Source organism: Carcharhinus amblyrhynchos, chromosome 30 (assembly GCF_965287045.1).
Source record: "Carcharhinus amblyrhynchos chromosome 30, sCarAmb.v2.hapA, whole genome shotgun sequence".
NCBI lineage: Eukaryota > Metazoa > Chordata > Chondrichthyes > Carcharhiniformes > Carcharhinidae > Carcharhinus > Carcharhinus amblyrhynchos.
Window position 1 is genome coordinate 10,255,208 of NC_137353.1, and position 22,274 is coordinate 10,277,481.

General features: G+C 42.2%; 1 protein-coding gene and 1 pseudogene across 2 annotated transcripts in view; one reads left to right on the forward strand and one right to left on the reverse strand.

Moving 5' to 3' along the window:
• The window catches only part of c30h1orf159 (chromosome 30 C1orf159 homolog), a 30,667-nt gene extending 9,074 nt beyond the window's left edge, over nucleotides 1-21,593 (reverse strand). The window contains exons 1-6 of one of the 2 annotated variants that reach the window (XM_080215308.1): nucleotides 21,510-21,593; nucleotides 21,203-21,327; nucleotides 7,671-7,755; nucleotides 5,902-6,003; nucleotides 4,704-4,769; nucleotides 4,447-4,581 (exon numbers count right to left, since the gene is read on the reverse strand). In XM_080215308.1, the coding sequence (XP_080071434.1) occupies nucleotides 4,447-4,581; nucleotides 4,704-4,769; nucleotides 5,902-6,003; nucleotides 7,671-7,755; nucleotides 21,203-21,274 (460 nt within the window). In that variant the 5' untranslated portion in view covers nucleotides 21,275-21,327; nucleotides 21,510-21,593. The remainder of the gene's footprint in view (nucleotides 1-4,446; nucleotides 4,582-4,703; nucleotides 4,770-5,901; nucleotides 6,004-7,670; nucleotides 7,756-21,202; nucleotides 21,328-21,509) is intronic. The other variant, XM_080215306.1, reaches the window with a different exon arrangement.
• On the forward strand, nucleotides 19,233-19,374 carry LOC145360338 (U2 spliceosomal RNA; annotated as a pseudogene).
• Nucleotides 21,594-22,274: the final 681 nt, after the last annotated feature.

A 22,274-nucleotide genomic window follows, 5' to 3' on the forward strand; every position in this document is an offset into this window, starting at 1 on the left:
CCTCAGCCTATATATTGTGTTCAACATTTGAGGACAGATGCCAAAGTCTTGGAAAGGATTTACTAGAACATGGAATGGCACAAGGGCTGAGGGACTGGAGAAGATGGCATTGTGTGTAAGGTCAAGAGGATAGAGATGTTCAAAACCATTCATGATTTTGCGAGAGTAAGTAAGGAGAAACTGTCTCCAGTGGCAGAAGATGCAGATTTAAATGTGGTTGATTAAAGGACCAAAGGAAACCCTTTAAAAACAACATAGTGAATTGTTATGATCTGCAATGCCCTACCTGAAAAGGATGGTTGAAGCAGATTCACCAGCAACTCAAAAGTAAAATAGATAAATAATGTTTTCCCTTTAAGTAAGAGGATTATGGGGAAGGACCAGGGAAGTGGAACTAATTGGATAGCTCTACTAAAATGGCAGTACCAAGCAAGGGCCAAATGGCCTCCTTCTGTGCTGCATCAGTCGATAAGTCATTGAATTTTTTCAACATCTGAAAATTCACCCACTGCCAAGAGGTTCAGGCTCTGCACGTTCATTTAAAAAGGAGTGTGTCAAAATCAACTTTCCTTAGGAGTGCAAATGGATTTATCTATTGGCATCACTTCCAAAAATCATTAGTTCAACTTGGTAGGTGTAACATAAACCTCAGCATTTGTTATCTATGGTGCTAACCAATCACATTCTTAGGAATTTCTTCGCATTGCTCCTTCATCACATGAGTGAAGAAGCAATGCTCCAAAACCTTTTGATTCCAAATAAACCTGTTGGACTTTAACCTAGTGTTGTGAGACTTCGTACTGTGCCCACTCCAGTCCAACGCTGGCATCTCCACATCACAACATTCTTAGGAAACTGCTTGCGTGATTACAACATTCAATTTTGTAGAGTATTGCCCCCTAAGGTAGACAGTGGAGAGTGGGACACTAACAATTGTTGAGGGGAGAGAGAAAATAAGTGACAGAAAGAAAGGGATAGGGTAGAAATAATGGGAAGTTATTTTTTAAGTGATGATACTACACCTCTGTTTTTGAATCCCTTTGGGACATGTCATTTAAAATGGTCAAGTATCTTAATTTTAGAGATTTCAAATTGAAGCTTAACCTTGCACAACTTGACATCAACAGCTATAGTGCCAACTGTATCAAACACCATACTGTTTGCCAAGTATATAACATCTTAATGCCATTCATAGTTGCTAAGAGATTGTTGACCCTTGCTAAGAAAATAATGACAATTGTTCATTTGCTTTCATCAATGATAATGTGTCCTAAAAGTATCCTTTTCAAATGAGTTTTAATTTCTATATTAGCATCACAATGTATCACAGTATTTGAGAATTTATTTATGTTTTACAACTTGTTCAGGATATTAACAGACATAGGGCCCCAGCAGGTTCTTAGGTGGGGGTGGGAGGGGCAATTATTGGCCACTTAAGCGCCACTTCCCATCCAAGCCCAATTTTCACACTTGCGGGGAGGATGATCCATGGGAGAAGAGCAGAAATAATCCAAGTTTGATGTGGAGTGGGAAATGGTGGTGTGGAGGCACTTCTGCCTTCTGACTGGGGATGCTTCCCCCCAAGACCCGATGACTTCTGAACCTCCCTCCACACCCCGGCCCCTCACACATGACCTCTCCCCCCAGGCCATCACCTTCCTTGCCCTGGGACAGTTAATATCTCCTCCAATTCCCAGACTTGGGCCTCAGGCTTCCTGGTGCAGTTCTTCTTCTGTCCACTGTAGGAATTCTGTGATTCTAACTGCCTGTGGCAGTGAGGTAAACGAGTAAATTTAGCATTAAGCAAAATGGACCGGTGTACTTTTCTAACGAAACAAGAAAAAACCAACAGGTCCTTATTTGGAAATGATAGAGATAATTTTATTTAATCGTTTAGAATTAAATACTCCTATGATGAATGCACTTGGTTGTCTAAGGGTTTAAGTCCAATAACAATTCCTGTGCAGGCCCACAAACTGCTGCTTTTGATAACTGACAAGAATCAAAGCTGTTTTCTTTCAATCCTAAAAGATGTCCACGGAGTGAAATTTCTTTTAGAAAGCTATTAACCAACTATTTGGAAGTAAGCACGAGATGGAGACTTGAGAAAGATTACAAACACATGCTCGAGTTAAGTGGCGACGTAGGACCGAGAATGAGATGGATGGGAAGAACGATCAGCTGTAATTCCTACAAGTGGTGTTGGGGGAGGGTGAAGTGGTGAAATATCAATCCAAAATGAGCTAGATGACAAAAGCAAAATACCGTGGATGCTGGAATCTGAAACAAAAACAGAAAATGCTGGAGAATCTCAGCAGGTCTGACAGCATCTGTGTATGAGCTAGATGACAGTAGTTTTAGCTTACATAGTGAGATGAGCCCAGTATTGAACAGTCACTATTTGCCCTTCCTGGGAACGTGGAGAAAGGAGTGGGGGAGTTTAAAGTTTATTTATTAATGTCACAAGTAGGCTTACATTAACATTGCAATTAGATTACTGTGTAGGAATGAAGAATATAATTTTAACTTCCAAACTGTACAATCTTGTTTGAATGAATCATAGAATCCTACAGTGAAGAAGGCCATTCGGCCCATCAAGTCTGCACCAACTACAATCCCATCCAGGCCCTATCCCCATAATCCCATGCATTTACCCCAGCTAATCCCCCTGACACCAACGGCCCAATTTTACATGGTAAAGTCGGGTGTGAGGCCATTAACACGATCCGCGCCTGTGTCCGCGCAGATTGCCACTTTACCGAAACCCGGGAATGGCAGCGATCTGCTTCATTTGCGTGCATTTAACCTGAATTAATGCACTGCCCGCCCAACTTTATCAGCATTTCTGCCTTTACCACTGTGTTTGTCAATCCAGAATCATGCCACAACGGACCTGCTGAATAAAAGTCTGAATCGGGTGCTCCAGGTACTGAAGAGCACGTTCAGAGCTTCCAATGGCTCTCTGACTCAGATCAGTGGTGGGGGAGTGTTGGGGGGGCGGGGGGGTAGGCCGGTCAGATTATTCTCTGGTTGGGGGTGGAGGAAGTGAGGCCAGATCATTGTCTGGTTTTCTGGGGGCGGGGGAGGATGAGGGGGCCGGTCAGATGTATCTCTGGTGGAGGGGGGTTTGGGGGGGGAGGGCCGTTCGTTATCTGGGGGACGGCTGATCGTTGTCTGGTGGTTGGGGGGAGGAGGAGGCGGGTCAGATGTTCCTCTGGGGTGGGGGGGGATGTGAGTGAGGCCAGACCATTCTTGGGGGAGGGGGTGGTGAGTGAGGCCAGACCATTCTTGGGGGAGGGGGTGGTGAGTGGGGCCAGACCATTCTCTGGGAGGGGGGTGGGTGATGGGTGGGGAGGGGGGAGGGTAAGATGTACCTCTGGTTGTGGGGGGGGGGGCAAGGCCCAATTGCTCACTGGTTGGGGGGGGAAGGGCAAGGGCAGATGGATCTCGGTGGGGGAGATCAGATGGGTCTCTAGTGGAGAAGTGTGGGGGGCAGTGCAGGGGGGTCCGCTGCCACTCTGCGGGCAATTGGTGGGGGGATGGAGGGGGGCAGGGGATGGTTGAGAAGAGGGACAACGATGTGTCTGGATAGTGGGGGGGTGTGGATAACGGGGTCAGCAATGTGTGTGGGTACTGGGAGGGTGGGGGGAATAAGGGGGACACTGATCTGTGTGGGGGCCATTGCTTCTACTTTTTACTCCCAGGCGTGGCCCGGGAGCGATCTGACATGGGCACGCTTTTTTAAATTCTTTTCTAACTGCGCACGCACAGTTCAGAGCTCCGATCATTTCGGGTGTGCTAAGACCTGTCCACAGCGCGAATGGGACTGGCAACTTTTTTTTCAGGTTGAATGCATATGGGGGAGCCTAAAAGCAGATTTCTAAGTTGGATTTGCGTTATGCCTAGATTCAGCACTTAGGATCAGGCCCTAAGGGGCAATTTAGCATTGTCAATCCACCTAACCCCCACTTCTTTCGACTGTGGGAGGAAACTGGAGCACCCGAGGAAACCCATGCAGATATGGGGAGAATGTGCAAACTCCACAAAGATAGTAACCTAAGGCTGTAGTTAAACCGTGGTTCCTGATGCTATGAGGCAGCAGTGCTAACCATTGTGCTGCCGTGCCGACCCTGAATATATGGTCCTACCATATATTATGTTGATCTTTCTCTTTACCCTAGCTGTAACTGCAACATTATATTCTGCACCCTATCCTTTCCTTCTCCCCTATGTACTAATGAACAGTATGTTTTGTCTGTATAACATGCAAGAAACAATACTTTTCACTGTATGCTTTATGAAGAGTATCTTTTATCTGTATAGCGAGCAAGAAACATTTCACTGCATTTCGATACATGTGAAAATAAGAAATCAAATCAAAAATATCAAAGTCTAGAACAACACTCTTAGCAACCACAAACAAACCATTATAAATGAAGTCTTCACCTTTGTTTCGTTGATAAAACAAATGTGGGAGTTTCCTGGACCGCTTGAGGTAGAAAAATGCAGCCACAGACAGAATAAAGAATGAACTGATAAATAGTGTTCCCAGACATAATGAGGCAGCTATTCCAGGCCCTCCTTCATAAAAAAAGAGATGAGAGAGTTAGAGAATCACTTACTGTTTGGGGAAGAGTAAATTATGTTATTTAATGGCTAGAAGTTTCATGGCATTTCTACGCTTTCCTCAATGACATTCTTACCAATTTTAAGGATGGTTGGGCCCACAGTGGTGCCATTTGCCACTTTCTCTTCACTGCTGGAACGTGCTGTAACAGGAAAGCTAATGAGTGTGAGATTCACACAATACTAATGACATCCAAACAATGAAACGAACAAGTCTTCCTTAGGAAGTTGCACCATTTTCATTTTGCACTGTGTTGTAAAAATAGAATTATAAACTAAATGTAGAATTAATAAGTGCAAATCAAAGCAAAATTCTCAAAATCTGCCATTTAAAAGGGAAAATCAGGTAGGCAGGGGAAGGAGAATGGAATAGAAGCTGCGAGGAAGCACATGTCAAGTATGAACATTAGCATTGATGATTTGGCCCAAATGGTCTGTTTCTGTGCTGTGGATGCCAAGTAACGTCTTCAGAATAATGAAGTACATCATAGTACATGAATACTAATGGAGTAGACTGAACTCCAGCATTGAACTGGAAGCTTTGGGACAAGTAGAAACCATGAAACATTGGAACTTCAATAATTAGAACTTCTAGAGAGAGACATGCAATTTGAAGAAACATTGCTGATCTTTCTCTGCCAAAAAGTATGAACTTCCCACTCTTATTTCTCATTTCCATTAAATGTTAATTGGGCGCAGCAGATTTACATTGGGATACAGGCAACTGCACCCTTTTAAATGTCAAAGCTCATATTATATTTTAAACAACACCTACCATCTATTTGGTTCATGGCCTTACATTGAATTCAGAATGAACGTAAACTTTTAATGACATGCTTTTAAATTAACTTACAGTCTGAACGTGGCTGCCAGCCACAGCAGAAACCCAAGACATGAGTTTCGTGGTCGACTGCTCCTTAGAAGATGAAACCACAACTCCCAATTCTGTGCGAGTCTTTTTTACAACTTCAAATTGATTCCCTTGGTGACCAGCACAACTAGTAAAACATACCCAGTCAGGCCAAAACATCAGATTGGGAAAAAAAAACTGTCTTCTGCTTAGAAACACAGTGATCTACCCACTGTAGAAACTGCGCTCTCAAAGTTTTAGGTGTTCACAATGGTTATGTCTCAAGGAAACATGAGATTTTGTGTGGGGAATTGGAAGAGGGTTTTAATGGCTAACCCATACTGGCAGCTGTTAGCGTACAAAAACTGTTAGTGCCATGAAAGTTTAGCCACATGAATGTAACAATACATTACTTGCTTACTCACAGTTGATGCATTCAGTCTGATTGTTCGAGGAATCGGTGAATGTTCCATTTATGCACCTGATACAGGTGGTACTTCCATTCTTAAACCAATGTCTGTAACAGCCTGAAAATTGATGATGAGTGTAGAGGCATATACTGATATAAACTCCAGCAATCTTTTTCAGTCTATTGGGAGGGCTTAATACAGCTTTTCAGTTGAACTGCTGTCTCTCTCTTCCACCCCAACAACATGCTGATGGAGCTCAAGCTGGAGCCTCTGGACCCCTGCAAACTATGACACCCTTCTGCATACTTTTGGTGCTTTTATTTCAACCAAAAAGCCCAATTCAAATTAAATCCAATTCACGGTCCCCATGCTAGGGACAAACAGGATCCAAGCTGACAGGAAGAGGCATTGCTCCCCATCTTAGACTTGATCAAATGCTTCATCTTAGCCAAAAGGCTGAGCTGGCTTTGAAAAACTGCATCAGGCGAAGTCTCGGTTTAACCTCATTGGCTACTTATCCTTTACTCTCCTCTAGCCTGGGCAAAACACCATCGCAGGCATCAAGGCAAAGTATTAGCAAGCCCTTGAGAAAAGCTAATAACTCATTCAATGATGAAAGGCAACTAATTCATGACTGGTGTGAAGACCCAGTTAGTAATTTGATAAATTATTCAAACAGGAGTACAACTTTGTTAGTTCAGCATGAGAAAAGAAATGGAGGAAGAGCTTTTTTTAAAAGTTAAAGTTTATTTGACACAAGTAAGACTTACATTAGCACTGCACTGAAGTTATTGTGAAATTTCGCTAGTCGCCACATTTCAGCACCTGTTCAGGTCAATGCACCTAACCAGCATGTCTTTCAGAATTTGGGAGGAAACTAGAGCACCTGGAGGAAACCCATGCAGACATGGAGAGAAAGTGCAAACTCCACACAGACAGACAGTCACCCAAGGCGGGAATCAAACCCGGGTCACTGGTGCTGTAAGGCAGCAATGCTAACCACTGTGCCACTCAGAGGGGTGTTGGTATTAATTCTGGGAAGGATTTGTAAATTTATTTGTTTGGACATTAGTAGGTCAGGAATCTATCCTTTCACCAAAGGCCAGAATTGGCTAAAGCTAAGACATGTGATGGGCCAAAGGTCCTCTTTTTGTGCTGTAAAACTCTACGACATGCTGGAGGCGAACTCGCTGGGGTCTTTTAAAAGACTTCTGGATGAGTATATGGGGTTTAATGGGATTGGGGGTTATAGATAGATCTATAGATTGGTAGGTGTTGATGTGATCGGCGCAACTCGTGGGCTGAAGGGCCTGTTTGTGCTGTAGTGTTCTATGTTCATGCTAGTCCTAACCGAATTAGTTCAGGCAGACTCAGCCTGCTGCATAACGCCTGATAATTCAAAGAGCTTTTTGTGTTAAAGAAACCCTGGATTATCCAATAATTTAAACTAAGAAATGCAGACAACACAGTGGTAATAAAAATTGAATTTCAATTAATTAACAGGTGTAGACAGTAAAACTGCATTATTTTAATGCAAATCTGCATTAATTCTTGCACAAAGATGTACGCTGTGAAAAATGCAAACACTCAGTGATACATCAATTCACAAAAGGGATGCTCTTCTCGGGTTAATATCAGAGCTGAGAACGCTTAACATGGACAGACCACACAAAGTTGAGTGTTCCATTCTCCACTAAAAACATTTCTTATGTTGATGAGCAGCAAAGAACAATCTCCTTATTTTGTTGGCTGACACTACCAAGTTTGCTATTTTGAAAATGTACCTGGATAACAAAAGCTGCTTTGTGGACAAAGACCAGACTCGTCTAAGAGATCTGTGCAGCATTCAGTGAGTGCAACTGGCAGGATCTAGGGAAAAGAAAATAAGACATTGGAAATGATAGAGAAAGACAAAAAAAACCCTGCATTTCTATAGCACCTTTCAGAACCTTTGGTCAAACCAAAGCATTTAACAGCCAATGATGCACTTTCGATATATAGTCACTGCTATAATGTGGAAAGGGTGGAAGCCAATTTGCACCCAGCAAGCTCCCACAAACAGCAGCAAAATAATGACTAGATCAAATATTTTGATGATGTTGGTTGAGGTATTATTATTGGCCAGGCTGGTGGATATACCCCCTAGCATTCCTACTATTCCAGAAGTAAGCTAGTCTGAATCTGTGGCAGATTTATTAAGATTCTAAATTATGATGCGGACCACCAGCCACTAATGAGTACGTTCAGTAGCAAATTAATTGCAGAAAGCATGTTACAGTAATACACATTAACCATAACCCTTGGTCAATTATTCGCAAATCTCTGCAGGCTGAAGGCTTAACAACATAAGTAATTTTGGATGGAAAAGGCAGTGAAATTGTCATGGGTGGTAAAGTGAAATGGGCAATTATAAACTGGTTGTATGTCTGAAACTCCACTGCTGGTAGGGAGGGAAAAAATTCATTTGGCGTAGCGTAGACTGCTGATTCACTGTCATATATTTTGTGCAAATTGCTCAAATTGAATTTAACCCTCCCCACTCCAATTGTGTCCTCCACGCCATACACCAACGGTGGGCAGAATACAACTACTCTCTACTAACCTCGGAGTTGCACCAGAATGAGCCAGGCTGGTTTAGTCATTGGTTTCCCCTTCTGTGTCAAATCATACTTGTGCCTCTCCAGTTGATAGGGTGCCAGATCAAAAACCACAAGAAACTACGAAGGGTTGTGAAAGTAGCCCAGTCCATCACACAAACCAGACTTCCATCCATTGACTTCCCAGTGCCTTGGAAAAGCAGCCAGCACAATCTAGGACCCATACACCCCAGATATACTCTTTTCCACCTTCTTCTAATCAGGAAGATTCAGAAGTCTGAGAGCACATACCAACTGACTCAAGAACAGCTTCTTCCCTGCTGCCATCAGACTTTTGAATGGACCTACCTTATATTAAGTTGATCTTTCTCTACCCAATAGCTATGACTGTAACACTACATTCTGCACCCTCTCCTCTTCTTCTCCCCCATGTACTCTAAGAATGGAATGTTTTGTCTGTCTATCGTGCAGAAAACAATACTTTTCACTGTATCCCAGTACATGTGACAATAATAAAATCAAATTTTAAAAAAATTAGGAAGCTAAATTAGAGCCCAACATTTTTTTTTATTTTGCCATAAATGTGAGGAAAGGATGCCTCACTTCAGGGATGATTCCGCTGACAGATTAAGAATTTTTTAATCAAAATAAACTTTATTCATAACACAGTTTAAATACACCACTAACAAAATAGAACAGTTTAATTCTTAACTATTGAACAAGAATCAAATTCTTAACTTCTAATTTAGCATTATTCAGTTCCAATTAAGCAATATTTCTCTTATAGACTTAAATACCACTTTTAAAATAGCAAATCCAGCCTTGTTTTAACCTTTGATAGCAGCCGTGGAGAGAGATTTTGTAGAAAGAGAGAGAGAGAGAGAGAGAGCGCTGCATGTAGACAGCTATCTTTAAACAGCCCTCTACAGCAGTGGTTAGTATTGCTGCCTCACATCGCATGGGACCCAAGTTCAATTCCTGGCTTTGGTCACTGTGTGAGTGGAGTTTGTATGTTCTCCCTGTGTCTGCGTGGGTTTCCTCCAGATGTTCCAATTTCCTCTCACAGTCCAAAGATGTGCAGGTTAGGTGGATTGGCCATGATAAATTGCCCCTTAGGTGTCAGGGGGACTAGCAGGGTAAATGCATGGGGTTATCGGAAAAGAACCTGGGTGGGATTGTGGTCGGTGAAAGCTCAATGGGCCAAATGCACTGCACTTTTATGCACTGTAGGATTCTATGATTCTAACTGAACTCAGAAAGCTGTTTCTCACACTCCAACCCAGCTCCTCCGATTTTTAGTATCATGTGACTATAAGACCCTGTATCCCTAACTCACCTTTCCATTACTTTAATCTAATCAAGAAAACACTCCCAAGGGTCCTTCTCTTTGGTAAATAAAAGCTCATTAAGCCTTCTGCTAAATAAACACTTACATGGCTAAAATGAATAATTATCCTGCTTTCCAGCATCTGCTGTATTCCTGCCAGACAAATGCACTGTTTGGAACAGCTTAAAGCAGTCTTCCCTTAAACATAAAATACATTAATAGCACAATATCATCATACAGTGCTACCTTGGCTTTCTGTTCCATGTACTTCTGTATAGGCTTCCTTTCTTGAAACCTTCCCAAATCATCACTGTTGTCTTTCTTGGACCTTCTGTGTAAGCACTGTTTCTTGTGCAAGCCACGTTTTTATTCTGCTGTCCTTGATTCTTGATACTAGATACTCCCAGTATTCTTCTCAATTTCTGTTATTTACTTGTCAACTATTCTCGTTACCATACACAAATACACCAGTATGGTATAGCCAGATCACTCCAGTGACCCACTGGCGCACACCCACTGTTTGAGATAGAGGCACCAAATATGAGATTGTTTAAAATCTTGCCACATGAGAAGGGGAAGGAGGGGAGACTGCTCGAATATTATCTTTTAGTTCAAGGTTCACAAGTGCTTCCAATAAATAAAATCTGGTGACAGTATCCAACCTTAACTTGATCTAAATCATTCTGTTAGTTTTGTGTCGGGATTTTTCATCGATGTCTACCAGTCTGGCAACATTTCTCAGGAATATAATGTCAGGCGTGAAAATAAATCCAAAAATGTAACAAAACTTCTTGCTACTTTAAAATAGACATCTGCTGAATGACAAAATGGCTGCTCCAGGTCACATGGCTCACAAAATTGGCCATCTGCTCTGTCAGATTTCAACACAGACTGCAGTAACAAAAGAGTTTCACTCCCACCCTTATGGGATCTCACACCTCCATTGTAATGCCACACAATAATCATGAAACTAGATGACTAACCGACAAACTGACTCCCCCAGCTGGGATGATAACAAAGACGGAGACATCGAGACCCATTGTACCTGACCCGCCATTTCATTCCTGAGGGAAACAAGGGAGTTTAGCTAGGAGCACAGAATCTGCCCGAGAGGCTGCAAATAACTCATTAATGAAACATGTCACATGATCCCATGCTTCTCACCTTTTGAATCGTTTTAATATTATATTTCCAGCCACACAGCTTAGACTGATTTAATATCAACCAGAAGGAACTCCAGCAGCCCCTGGCCAAGCAAGCAGCAGCCACCATCTCTCATTCCTCAAAGCCTGATTGATTTTATAAGAATCATAGAATCCCTGCAGTGCAAAAAGAGGCCATTCGGTCCATTGAGCTTGCACCGACAACAATCGCACCCAGGTTCTACCCCGTAACTCCGCATATTTATCCCACTAATCCGCCCCCTCCTAACAATTTAGCATGGCCAATCAACCTAACCGCACATCTTTGGAGTGTGGGAGGAAATCGGAGCACCCGGAGGAAACCCATGCAGACACAGGAAGAATGTGCAAACTCCACACAGTCACCCAAGGCTGAAATTGAATCTGGGTGTGGGGTGGCACAATGGCATTGTGAATAGTGATCAGCCCTGCTGCCTCACAGCGCCAGAGACCCAGTTTCAATTCACAGCTTGGGTGACTGTCTGTGTGGAGTCTGCGTGTTCTCCCTGTGTCCGTGTGGGTTTCCTCTGGGTGCTCCGGTTTCCTCCCACAGTCCAAAAGACGTGCTGGTTAGGGTGCATCGGCCATGCTAAGTTCTCCCTTAGTGCACCTAAACAGGTGCCAGAGTGCGGCCATTAGGGGATTTTCCAAGTAATTTCATTGCAGTTTTAATACAAGCCTACTTGTGACGCTAATAAATAAGCTTTACAAACTTTAGAGTCTCTGGTGCTGTGAGGCAGCAATGATAATCATTGCTCCAAGGTGCAGCCGTGTCTGTGATCATTGCCTGCCAAGCACAGGAAGTCCACTGTGCTGCAGCACCACTCAGTCAAGGATTTCCTTGTTTGCTCCAACCAGAAACCTCTTCCTCTCCCACCCCCTCACCTGGTCTGAATGAGAATAAACTAACCTTCTGAGTTAATCATAATGCAACTTTGCTGCCAGTGATTTGGCTCACACAAACTAATGGATTGGGGAAATGATCCACAGCCTACTTATAAGCTCAGTTTCTCTCTCTGTTGTCTATAATTAATGGCCTGGACTATAAAGCACCAAACACCACCAGTTCCTAATTGATTAACCGCGCCAGAAAGTTTGCGCATCCAGGAAAAAGATTCCCACTGTCAAATAGATTAGTACTCATTCGACATCTGAATGACACATCAGAGGTAGCCAACAACCATGAACACTGTACTATAGTGGGAATGAGAACATTGAGGTAGGGAAAAAGATTGCAGTAGACACCTCATTTGGTAATTGAATGTGATGGAGAACGTTACCGTATGTCTCTTAAGATATTACTTTAAATGCAAAATTTAAGGTTTACTACCTTTAAAAAGAATATAAAGAGACATGGTTTTAGCATAGCTGCATTTTATCTTTCAGTTCTTGGATCATAATCTAATCTAGCATTTAATATCGTCTCAATTGTACCTATTTTGTCCATATTAGAAAATACCTTTAGTAATCCTTTATTGCATCTCTTTTTATTCCCTTTCTTTTTATATACAGTATAGGGGTTAATCTGTGCCCGAGTCAGTGTCCCTTTCAACTGAATATTTCCATCTTCAAAAAAGTATTTTTTTAACTATTATGTACTACAAGGAATTGTGCATTTCAATAGTAGAGAAAATCAATTACTGAAAGACTAATCATTAGTTGCATGCCAGAACACTGCACTTTACCTTCAAGCTCCCAACACTTTTTAAAGGGACAGGGGGTGGGGGGGTGGTGGTGCAGAGGGAAGAAATAATATAGAAGCCAGTGTACAAGACACAGTGACATTGCAATTCCAGTATAAGGTGCATTTACTTTAGAAACAGAAATTGTCTCTGAACCGTTATTAAAGAAACACTGTGCCATTATTTAAGCAGAACAATCCTAAAGGAGAAAGAACAATAATTTACTCGTCAATCTTAACTCAATTTCAGTCATCGTCTTTGTTGAACAGAAGAATACTTTGAAATGGAAGCATGAATCATGGTGCAGTACAGTGGATGTCTGGAGCGGAGCGTGGGGTGAGGGGAGCTGGTGGCGGTCATGAGAGAATGAGTGAGACACCCCTGGTTGCTATCAGAAGCCAGCAGTTGATTATACACATACCGAACCGTGGACTATAATGAGTTTGCTAGCTCTTTCAGAGAAGCAACAAGGCATGGTGTCCTCTCTCTGTGCTGTCTAATTCTATTGCGGGTAGAGGGTCAGGGACCAACAAGGGAACATTACAGAAACGGAGCCACCCTGAATAGGTATATGGGTTGCAGCAACAAGAGGAGTGGAATTTTGATTGATTTATTATTGTCACATTTTTTGGTATACAGTGGAAGTATTGATTCTTGCGCGCTATACAGACAAAGCATACAATTCATAGGGTACACAGGAGAGAAGGAAAGGAGAGGGTGCAGAATATAGTGTTGCAATCAACTGTCAGACCTGCTGAGGTTTTCCAACATTTTCTGTTTCAGATTCCAGCATCTGCAATATTTTGCTTTTATTCATTTTTGTATTGTCCTCTTGGTCAATGCTCAGAACTCATTTTTATAAAGAAACTCCAAATGATCTAAAGCTCCAGCCACTTGTACTAATCCATCAGCCCTGCCTTTGGATTGGATTTACTGTCATGTGTGTTACTATACAGTGAAAAATATTGTTTCTTGCATGCCATACAGACAAAACATACCGTTCATAGAGAAGGAAAGGAGAGAGTGCAGAATGTAGTGTCACAGACAGAGCTAGGGTATAGAGAAAGATCAACTTAAAATAAGGTAGGTCCATTCAAAAGTCTGATGGCAGCAGGGAAGAAGCTGTTCTTGAGTTGATTGGTACGTGATCTCAGACTTCTATATCTTCTTCCCAATGGAAGAAGGTGCAAAAGAGAATATCCGGGACGTGTGGGATCCTTGATGATGCTGGCTGCTTTTCCGAGGCAGCGGGAAATATAAACGGAGTCAATGGATGGGAGGCTAGTTTGCGTGATGGACTGGTCTACCTTCGCAACCCTTTGTAGTTTTTGCAGTCTTGGTCACAGCAGGAGTCATACCAAGCGGGGATACATCTGGAAAAGATGCTTTCAATGGTGCATCAGCAAAAATTGGTGGGAGTCATAGCGAGCCTGCCCAATTTCCTTAGCATCCTGAGAAAGTAGAGGTGTTGGTGAGCTTTCTTAACTATAGCTTCAGCGTGGAGGGGCATGGAGAAATTTTAAGCTTTCGACCATTTCCATTTCATCCACCACTGAAGTTGTGAAAGGAGAGGTTAATAATGGCAAAATAAGCAGTTCTGTCAACAGAGGTTGTGGAGTTTGAAGCTTGGTTCAGAGCTGGACAAGTTGTCAAGACTTCACATGGTTTTGCATAAGTGGCTTATGAGAAGGAATAAATAGCAAAGCAGCAAAGTGGAATCAAAAACATCGTTGATTTTTCTGATGTTATGGAGCATTTGTAGCTTAAGACTGGACAGTATGTTGAGACAGTGTGGAGGGTGATTGATTGCCTGTGAGAAGCAGTGCCGGTGGGACTGATGGAAAGTGTGGATGATATCCTCAAGAGTTGACATGTCGATGAGGAAATGGAGGTGGCCAAGGATAGATCCTGTGGGTGCCCTGATAGTCAGGATTTGGAAAGAGAGATCATTGCTGGGGCTTGCTGGCTGTGTTGCACTGGACAAAAATGGAGGCATGAAAAGACCATCTCAGACAACTGAGAGGTGACGGGGAATGCTGTGGTTAGCCTCATGGAATAGGTAATCCTTTAAACCTGGGAAAGGGGAGACATATCACACAATTTTAAGAGAGGTAGGGGGGAAAAAAGCAGGATAGAACTTTTCCTCAGGAAAAATAGCTTGTGTAGCTAAAATCGTATGAATGATGCAGGCTGTGTGTTTAACTGTAGAATTGTTTTAATTCTATATTTAATGGTGTCCACATTGGTTACATAGTAGACATAAAAATCAGAAATAAACTTGTACATTATTGGTAGAGTTTCAGTTTTATTGAAGTTATTGGAGCTGGAATAATAGGTTTTGCAGAGGGTTACGCACATATTGTACAATAAATATCCCCACACGCACATAAAATTCACAGCACACAAACTGGTCACTGAGCCTAACAGGTTTTATGTTGATGTCTATGTTCCCCAGTGGCCTCTTTACATCACGCTACCGGCATGACCCTCTGTCTCTTTAACCCTGATAAGTCATTCCAGCTTCCATTTAGATACATCTATACTATTTGCCACAACTACTCTACATCGAATGTAAATGTAAATGTAAATTCCTGTCCATATCCATCATGAATCCATAACCTTAAAAGTCACAAGTGCAAAATAATATTTAGAAAATTGATCATCATAGGCTGATTTTGTTCACCTTTCTTCAAAAAAAAACCCCACAATTTTTTTTATATACCTGCTGTGACGCTAGTGTACCTTTAAGATTGTTTTAAAAAATCATGCTCTCTGCAGTTATAAGCAGCCCTTTTGGTTTCACTGTTGCCCGAGCTGTCTACTAGAAGTCCTTTTCTTGCTCTTTCAATGGCTTAAATGTGGTTTTCTTTATTTTTACTCAGGACCTCAGGAGCTTTCTGAGATTTTTTTTATGGCTCTGCATTGTGAGGGAGAAGACTGATTGACAAGTCAAAGACAGGTGGATCTTCTCCAGAAGAATCCAAGGATTAATTTTCAGTTTCGGTTTAGTGTCAGAAGTTGTCCTGGTTGTCGTGGCAGGCAGGTTTTCCCTGTTCTTGTAAATTTTGCTGGCTATCTGGAAGCAGGTCTCCTGGCCTTCCTGGAATAAAAGTTGGTGCTTTGCTAGCTAGTAACTAGAGTCTCTCTCCCTGGTGTTTTGGGAAGCTGTTCTGACTTCAAACTTGTCTATTGTGTATGTATCAAGAGAACTACAACGTCCAACTACAAAAGAACTAAAGCATCTCAAAGAACTAAGTTGCAGTATCACGCCAGCATTTGTATTTTCTGTATTAAACCCGTGACGATGGTTTTGTTTAAGGAAGGTTGTTTGGTTGTAACATTTCATGTATTTGTTAAGTTTGATACAACTTTTTTTCCCTTGTTTGTAATTGATAAACATTATTCTAATTTTCTTTCTGTACCTGTCAACTGTATTTTTGTATAAACTTTGTTTGATAAAAACTCCCTAATGGTCATTTGAATCAAACATGAAGTGAAACATCTCATACTTATCCCAGCCAAATTCAAATTGCAAAACATATGATCCAGGCAGACCTCATAAAACACTTGGGAGTTTCTGACCTGAATGGTTAAGCCTGACTGCCCATTTAATTCTGAAGTCTGAGAGAAAACACATCTCTATCCAGACACCATCACCGCTACGAATATGAATTTTGCAAACAACCTAAGTATCTACCAAAGGGAATTTCAAAGTTCCCCTTTGTGGAAAAACATCAACTTGCTAAATTTAGGTTGGGTTTTAATTGCAGTGGCAAACACTTTGGAAAAGTGTCAGCTCAGATAGGAAAAGCAGGGAGTAGCCCACTGCTAACTTTATGATGGCACAGTGGTTAGCACTGCTGCCTCACAGCGCCAGGAACCCAGGTTCAATTCCGCCCTCAGAGTCACTGTTTATGTGGAGTTTTCACATTCTCCCTGTGCCTGCGTGGGTTTTCTCTGCAGGCTCCGGTTTCCTCGCACAGTCCAAAAGATGTGCTGGTTACGGCATGTTGGCTGTGCTAAATTCTCCCTCAATGTACCTGAACTGGCACCGGAGTATGGCGACTAGGGGGTTTTCATAGTAACTTCATTGCAGTGTCAATGCAAGCCAGCTTGTGACACTAATAAATAAGTTTTACCCACCATATTTCTTGACACTGTCAAAAGCCCGCCGCACCAGCAACTTGGGTTTCAGGAAAGGCACCCTGATGTTAAAAGTAAAAATAATAGAAAACAAACACCCCGCAGACATTCACCGGCCCCCTCCCCCAAACCCACAAATAACTCTGTAACGTACAAGAAGACAGTGCCAGGGTACATCCAGCACGGAAATGGTCCTCTTCCCTTGAGAGCTGTACTTACTCTTGCATCTCCAGCAGGTTCAGTTCACCAGGTGCACATTGCAAGGGACATGTTGCGATTCACGTTATGAACTGATAGTCTACCATGGGGGTCAATCAGGCACAAACACCTGATATGCATATTTAACTAGATTTAAAGGCAGGATTCCTGCAGCACCACTGTTGGGGGGGCAGTGGAAATCCTGCCAGCATAAACACAATGTTGGATCTCCGCTTGATTCTCCATCCTCACTGTCATTCCTGCCCCTGGAAATGGGGCACAAATTCTGCCCCCCCATCTTTCAAAAAGGTAAGATATGGGTTTGTGCTAATAATTCACAAGCTAAACTGTGATTTCAGTAGTGTTCCAGCAATAAGGAGCTCAAAGAAATAAAAGAGTTTTGTGTGCTGACTAAAAAGACGGATCCGAATGCCACCCTTAAATGACACATGCATACCTCCTAGTGGTTAACTCGAGAAAACCACCAACAGGCCTGGATGAAATTTGAGACATGATGTAGAGATGCCGGCGTTGGACTGGGGTAAACACAGTAAGAAGCCTCAGAACACCAGGTTAGAGTCCAACCAGTTCTCGTTGGACTCTAACCTGGTGTTGTGAGACTTCTTACTGTGAAATTTGAGTCTCCAGGATTGGTGCAAATAGAAGAGCCTAAAACAATGGCTTCAGTTCCTATACATTGATTTGAAAGAACCTACACTTTAATAAAGTGGCAGCAAAGAGTTGATCATTAGCCTGCTGGTCTGCCAACTTTATCACAAGCCCAAAACTAGAAAATGTCTCAGCTTTGAACCTTGATAGCTGAATCTATATTAGCAACAACACAGTCCGAACCACAAAATTAACAAGCAAGCATTGTGCTGTACAGGGTGGGGGATGGTAGGGTGGGGCAAACATATTTTTGTAACAGAAGTTTCTGTAGAAAACTTAAATACCATATTGACTCAAAAGAGCCCAATTCTTTCAAGTGTATTTTAAAAATGATATGCATATTTAACTAGATTTAAAGGCAGGATTCCTGCAGCAGCATTGTTGGGGGGAAATGAGCTTTCATCGTACTGAAAGAACGAATCACATTTTGCATAGATAGTACTTGAAAGACATCTAGGAATTGGAGGTGGCTGGACAGATGTAGTCACCGTGGAGCAGTAATCAACCAAAACCAATATGAGAATTATACTCCCAAATCATTAGGCAAGTAGTATGGTGACCAAATAAGTTTTGCCAGTACCTGTTTTTCATTAAACGTCATGGTGTCATAATCATTTTCTCAAAATATCTTAATTGTTCTGGATTGCAGCTTTTTGCTCTTAATGTATCAGAGACTTCTGTTAGTGCTTCACTTTTTTACGTAGAATCAGTATTGCTCTTTACTACAGTGGTTAGCACTGCTGCCTCACAGCGCCAGGGACCCAGGTTCCATTCCTGGCTTGGGCCACTCTCTGTGCACAGTCTGCACGTTCTCCCCGTGTCTGCGTTTGTTTCCTCTGGGTGCTCTGGTTTCACCCCCCGCTACAATCTGAAAGACATGCTGGTTAGGTGCATTGGCCATGCTAAATTCTCCCTCAGTGTACCCGAACAGATGCTGGAGTGTGGCAATTGGGGGATTTTCACAGTAACTTCATTGCAGTGTTAATATAAGCCTACTTGTGACACTAATAAATAAACTTAATTCCCTCTCCTCTTTGCTTCACTTCTTGCTGCATGTGCAAAAATCCTTGTTTTCAGCATCCAGAGGCAGTGCTAGGAGAAAGTATTTCACCCCTCTCCCAGTATGGATGGGTTCTCAATGGGACAGCGTTTCATTGCACTATTGGTTTGCCTTCCAATGCTGTGATTGGTCATTGTTGAAATCAAATTCCCCCAACCATTCCATCAGAACACTCCCGATTGGTTAATCGTGGATTCCGGAAAGTCAGCGAAGGGAAAGCTGGAAGCTAGCAGGGAAGACATTGACAGAAACATTGAAGAGTAGGCCATTCGGCCCTTCGAAAAGGAGACAATATGATTCATTTATAGAACACCCCTGCATGATCACCTGGGAGCCGGGAGGGAATTAGCTTCTGGGTGACAACAGAACATTGGCAGTGGCATCCGTAAGCTGCACTTGTACAGGTCATCAGAGGGTGCCATCAGTAAACCTGTCAGCATTGAGGAAGGTGGCAGGAAAGTTCAATTGAGTTGTGGCAGATTCAACCAAATTTCTTCTCAGCCTTTTGGCTAAGATCAAGTGTAGTATCGAGATGCTGTACTTGGTTGGCGTCATTAGGTTACATTTTAGCTTCATTTGAAGCAATTTTTTAAAGCAGCATCTCGGCCTTTTGGCTGAGATGCAAACGAGATCAAGCTTGGAGGAGGAGCTATGCCTACACCAATCAGCCTGGATCATGCAGATCAAGCCCAAGACAGGAGGTGAGAGCCCTGTCTTGTCAACTTGGATTGGGAATGTCCCAACTTGTTGGGACTCTGAAGTGGATTTCATTTGATTGGATTGAATTGGAATAAAGTATTAAAAAAAATTCTTCATTGAAAGATTTTGTGCTTTTCTGCTTGTGGGTCTGGCATAAACAAAACCTGCTACACTTGAAGTACATTTGCTAGTTTAAAATCCAGATTCCTGCTGTCTATTGTTAAAATCCAGTATGCAAATGAAAACAAACAAAGGAGATTGGGCTTACATTGTGCATTACACAGTAAAGTTAGAGCGGAATGCAGGATTCTAGGATCAATTCTAAAAAGATTGAACTCAGGCTTTATTTAAGAAAATGAGATAGAAATGAGATTGAATCAAGTCTCTAGTTCATAATTGCTGTTTCAGTAATTGGGTGTGTTTAGAATTGCCAATATGCTTGGAAATATTCCAGGAGGTGTCATCTCCTGCCTTGAATTGCTCATCCCCTAGACTACTTCCATTATTACTTGCCCAACATGTACATCAGCTGCAAGTTCCCCTCATAAGCCGCACATCATCCTGACTTGCAACTATAATCGCTGTTCCTTCATTATCACTGGGTCAAATTTCTGGAACTCCCACCCTAACAGCACTACGTTTTAAAGTTTTAAGTTTTTATTTATTAGTCACACGTAAGGCTTACACTAACATTGCAATGAAGTTACTGTGAAATTCCCCTACTTGCCACACTCCAGTGCTTGTTCGGCTCAATGCACCTAACCAGACTGTGGGAGGAAACAGGAGCACCTGGAGGAAACCTGCGCAGACACGGGGAGAACTTGCAAACTCCACACAGACAGTGACCCAAGCCAGGAATTGAACCCGGGTCCCTAGCGCTGTGAGGCAGCAGTGCTAACCACTGTGCTGCCAACATGTATGGGTGTACCTACAGGACATGGATGGCAGCTGTTCAAGGCAGCAGCTCACCACCTCCTTCTCAAGAGCGATTAGGGATGAGCAATGAAAATGCTGGCCTAGCCAGCAACACCCAAGTCCCATGAAAGGATAGCAAACACTTAAAGCTTAGGACTCATGTCACGCAGTACTTAATATAACGATCAACAGTTGGAGTGACTCTTCTGGGTAGGATAACAGTAAAATCCTTGGGAATCATTTACAAAAAGACAGTTGGATAATGTGATGGGGCAGGGCAAATGTGACTTTTCGACTGATTAACTGAGATAGGTCTAATACATTCCATGCCCATATGATTAGTGCAGTAGTGGTAATGTGGTAAGTAACTACTTTTCATGAGGGACTATTTCATCCAACCACTTTCACAAGCAAATTGCAGAAGTGAAACTGTTGCACAACAGCATTCAAGATGGGAAGAAAAACAGTAAAATGGGGAAATAAGAATACTGGTCTGAACTGTTTTTCCCTCCTGGGATACTCTCAACTAGATGTTCCTTTGCTAATTAAAGCTTAGTATAATATTCAAATTAAAGAATGAATGAAGAGAGACTTGCTGGCGTACAACCCAAAATCTCATGTTCAGATAACCAGAGTGGACTTACTTGTCAGGCCAAATGGCCTGTTTTCTTTTGCTGTAAATTTCCATGCAACAAACTTTTCAGCTTAGTTTGCTTGAAGGAAAAATTGCTATTTGTGGACGTCATTGTAGGCGCTTCCTGCTATTCAGCACGCAACAGCATTTAACCACACCTTGTCCTGAACAAATGCTGGCTCACAGTAAAAAAAACTAATGTGCAACATACCAAAGATTGTGGTGTTTCAGAGCAGGCTCGGAGCATTAGTCCTGCCAGGATTATGGTGAACGGTGCAGTCATGGCCAGTTGGAAGAAGATTCTGTGAAAGGAAAAATAAAACCAAATTCATCCTCCTGGGAAAAAAAGACAAAATGTAACTTCAATACAGGTACAAAGAGCTCAGCAGTCAGTGAAACATTTTGAGATCAATCTAAAGAAAGCACTTCAAAGTCTTGATCAACCACTTGGTAAACATGCACAAGGTAGACTTATTTGCTGAGCACTCAGATTTCTTTTAAACAAAATAAAATCTTACTTGAGTGAAAGAATTAAGTTGAGGCATTCGGATATTCAGCCTGTCACAGCAACTGAAAGCAGTTTCCTCATAATGGCAGCCCTGTTTGTTGCTAGGATACAAGGGGCCTTATCTGAATACAAGTACAGCCTTACTGGTTTATTCCACACCCACCTAAAATCAATTTGAGCAATTATAGCCTGACTCAAAGCTTTGACTGCAAAGCGTCCTTACACAGAAAAAGAGAATCGTCCCTACAAGAGGTTTAAGATAAATACATATATCAAATGGAGAGAGAGAAAAAAGTGTAATCCTCATTTCTGCTTCTTTAGTTTATTTGCCGGTTCAAAAGCAAACAATTTAACACACAAGCCGCAGCTGGTATCTGGCAGGCACAGACTTAAACCTGACAGCAGTGTTTCTTTATTATCAAATCTCCAGAAAACAAACTATTGAAGTGCAAAAAAAAATCTACACATTAGTGAACACCCACAACTTTTTGATGCTGTGGAATACAGCAATACAGTCAAGCCCAAGTTCGACATTTCCAGTAGATGCTCACTCCGAGAATATCTCACAAAGTGCCATGAAAGGTTGGGAGACAGTTTCAATATGCCATGCTTCTGGATTCCCAATTTCAATGGGAAGTTGTTGCAAAAAAGGCATCAGATGCTTCACCTGTCAGGAAGGACAAAAATGATAGTGGAGTCATCCTTGCTACCTTTTGAAAATTGGTTCTAAATGATGCTGGAGGACATCATGCACCCACCCTCACCTATCATATAA